The 1186-nt window shown below is 60.2% G+C and overlaps 1 protein-coding gene across 1 annotated transcript in view; it reads left to right on the top strand.

Moving 5' to 3' along the window:
- Positions 1 to 255: 255 nt before the first annotated feature.
- Positions 256 to 1186, top strand: part of TMEM138 (transmembrane protein 138) — a gene marked incomplete at its 3' end in the record, with an annotated part of 1506 nt that continues 575 nt past the window's right edge. The window contains exons 1-2 of the mRNA XM_009705863.1: positions 256 to 494; positions 574 to 745. Coding sequence (XP_009704165.1) covers positions 367 to 494; positions 574 to 745 — 300 coding nt within the window. The remainder of the gene's footprint in view (positions 495 to 573; positions 746 to 1186) is intronic.

Below are 1186 nucleotides of genomic sequence, written 5' to 3'. Positions count from 1 at the left end.
TCCTGAGATTGGGGTGGCTGTGAGGCTGGAGGGTGGGAGACAGAGACCGAGCCTGAGCCGGCTGCATGGTGAGAAGAGAGGGGAGACAGCTTGTTCGTGAGAGCCCAGGGGCAGAGCACGGCTCTGCATTGATGTACTAGAAACCGGCAGGAGCTGCTGTTGGTTTGACCCTGCTTTGGGTTTCCTGGCAGAGGAGGTTTGCGAGGTGCAGGGGGGTGCGTCCCACTCTGGCAAACGAAACCTTTGCTCCCCCTCCAGGTCCTGGCTGTAGAGAGAGGCGACCCTGAGCCCCTCAGCTCCAGACCATGAGCTGGTTCTGCCGCTGGGAATGCCGGGGCTGAGTGCTCCAACCCCTGGGGAAGGAAGATGCTCCAGACCAGCAACTACAGCCTGGTGCTGTTCCTGCAGTTCCTCCTGCTTTTCTACGACCTCTTCGTCAACTCCTTCTCGGAGCTGCTCCGCACAGTCCCTGCTGTCCAGCTCGTCCTCTTCATGTGAGTGCCAGACGGGCGCAGCAGGTAGCACGGTGGGGCAGGAGGGCTGGGGTCTCACCACATCTCTCTCCTCCTGCAGCATCCAGGACATTGCTATTCTTTTCAACGTCATCATCGTCTTCCTCATGTTCTTCAACACCTTCGTCTTCCAGGCTGGGCTGGTCAACCTCCTCTTCCACAAGTTCAAGGGGACCATCCTGCTGTCCGCGGTCTACCTGGCGCTCAGCATCTCCTTCCACGTCTGGGTTATGGTAGGCTAGGGCGGGCTCGGGGCTGCCATTTTGTCCTGAGGGCAGGCAGCACAGGCAGCGATCTGCTTGCTTTGCTGGCCACAACCCCCTGCTCACCTCAGTCCCTCTCTCAGGAGAGGAAGACCATGATCTACCACCGCAGGGACACTTCGGTGTCCCCCTGCGATTCCCTGCACAGCTCCCCTCATTGCCATCGGGCTGGAAGGGAGCTGCCTCATCCCACCCAGCCCTTTCCCTAAGGGCCATGACCTGCTGAAAAATCCTCTTTCCCCGGAGAAAGCCCAGCAGCTCCAGCTCTGTGCTGGCACAGAAGCCCAGGCTGGGGTAATCCCCGCTGAAGGCCATGACAGCAGCTCCTGGTTTACCTGGGATTAATCCCCAGCAAACGCCAGCGCTCAGAGCCTGGGGGCAGCCCCCTCCCTGATGGCATCAAGCAGCACT

Source organism: Cariama cristata, unplaced genomic scaffold, assembly GCF_000690535.1.
Source record: "Cariama cristata isolate BGI_N322 unplaced genomic scaffold, ASM69053v1 scaffold34528, whole genome shotgun sequence".
In the NCBI taxonomy this organism is placed as follows: Eukaryota; Metazoa; Chordata; class Aves; order Cariamiformes; family Cariamidae; genus Cariama; species Cariama cristata.
Note: the sequence above shows the minus strand (reverse complement) of the source record. Positions and strands in the feature narration are given on the sequence as shown.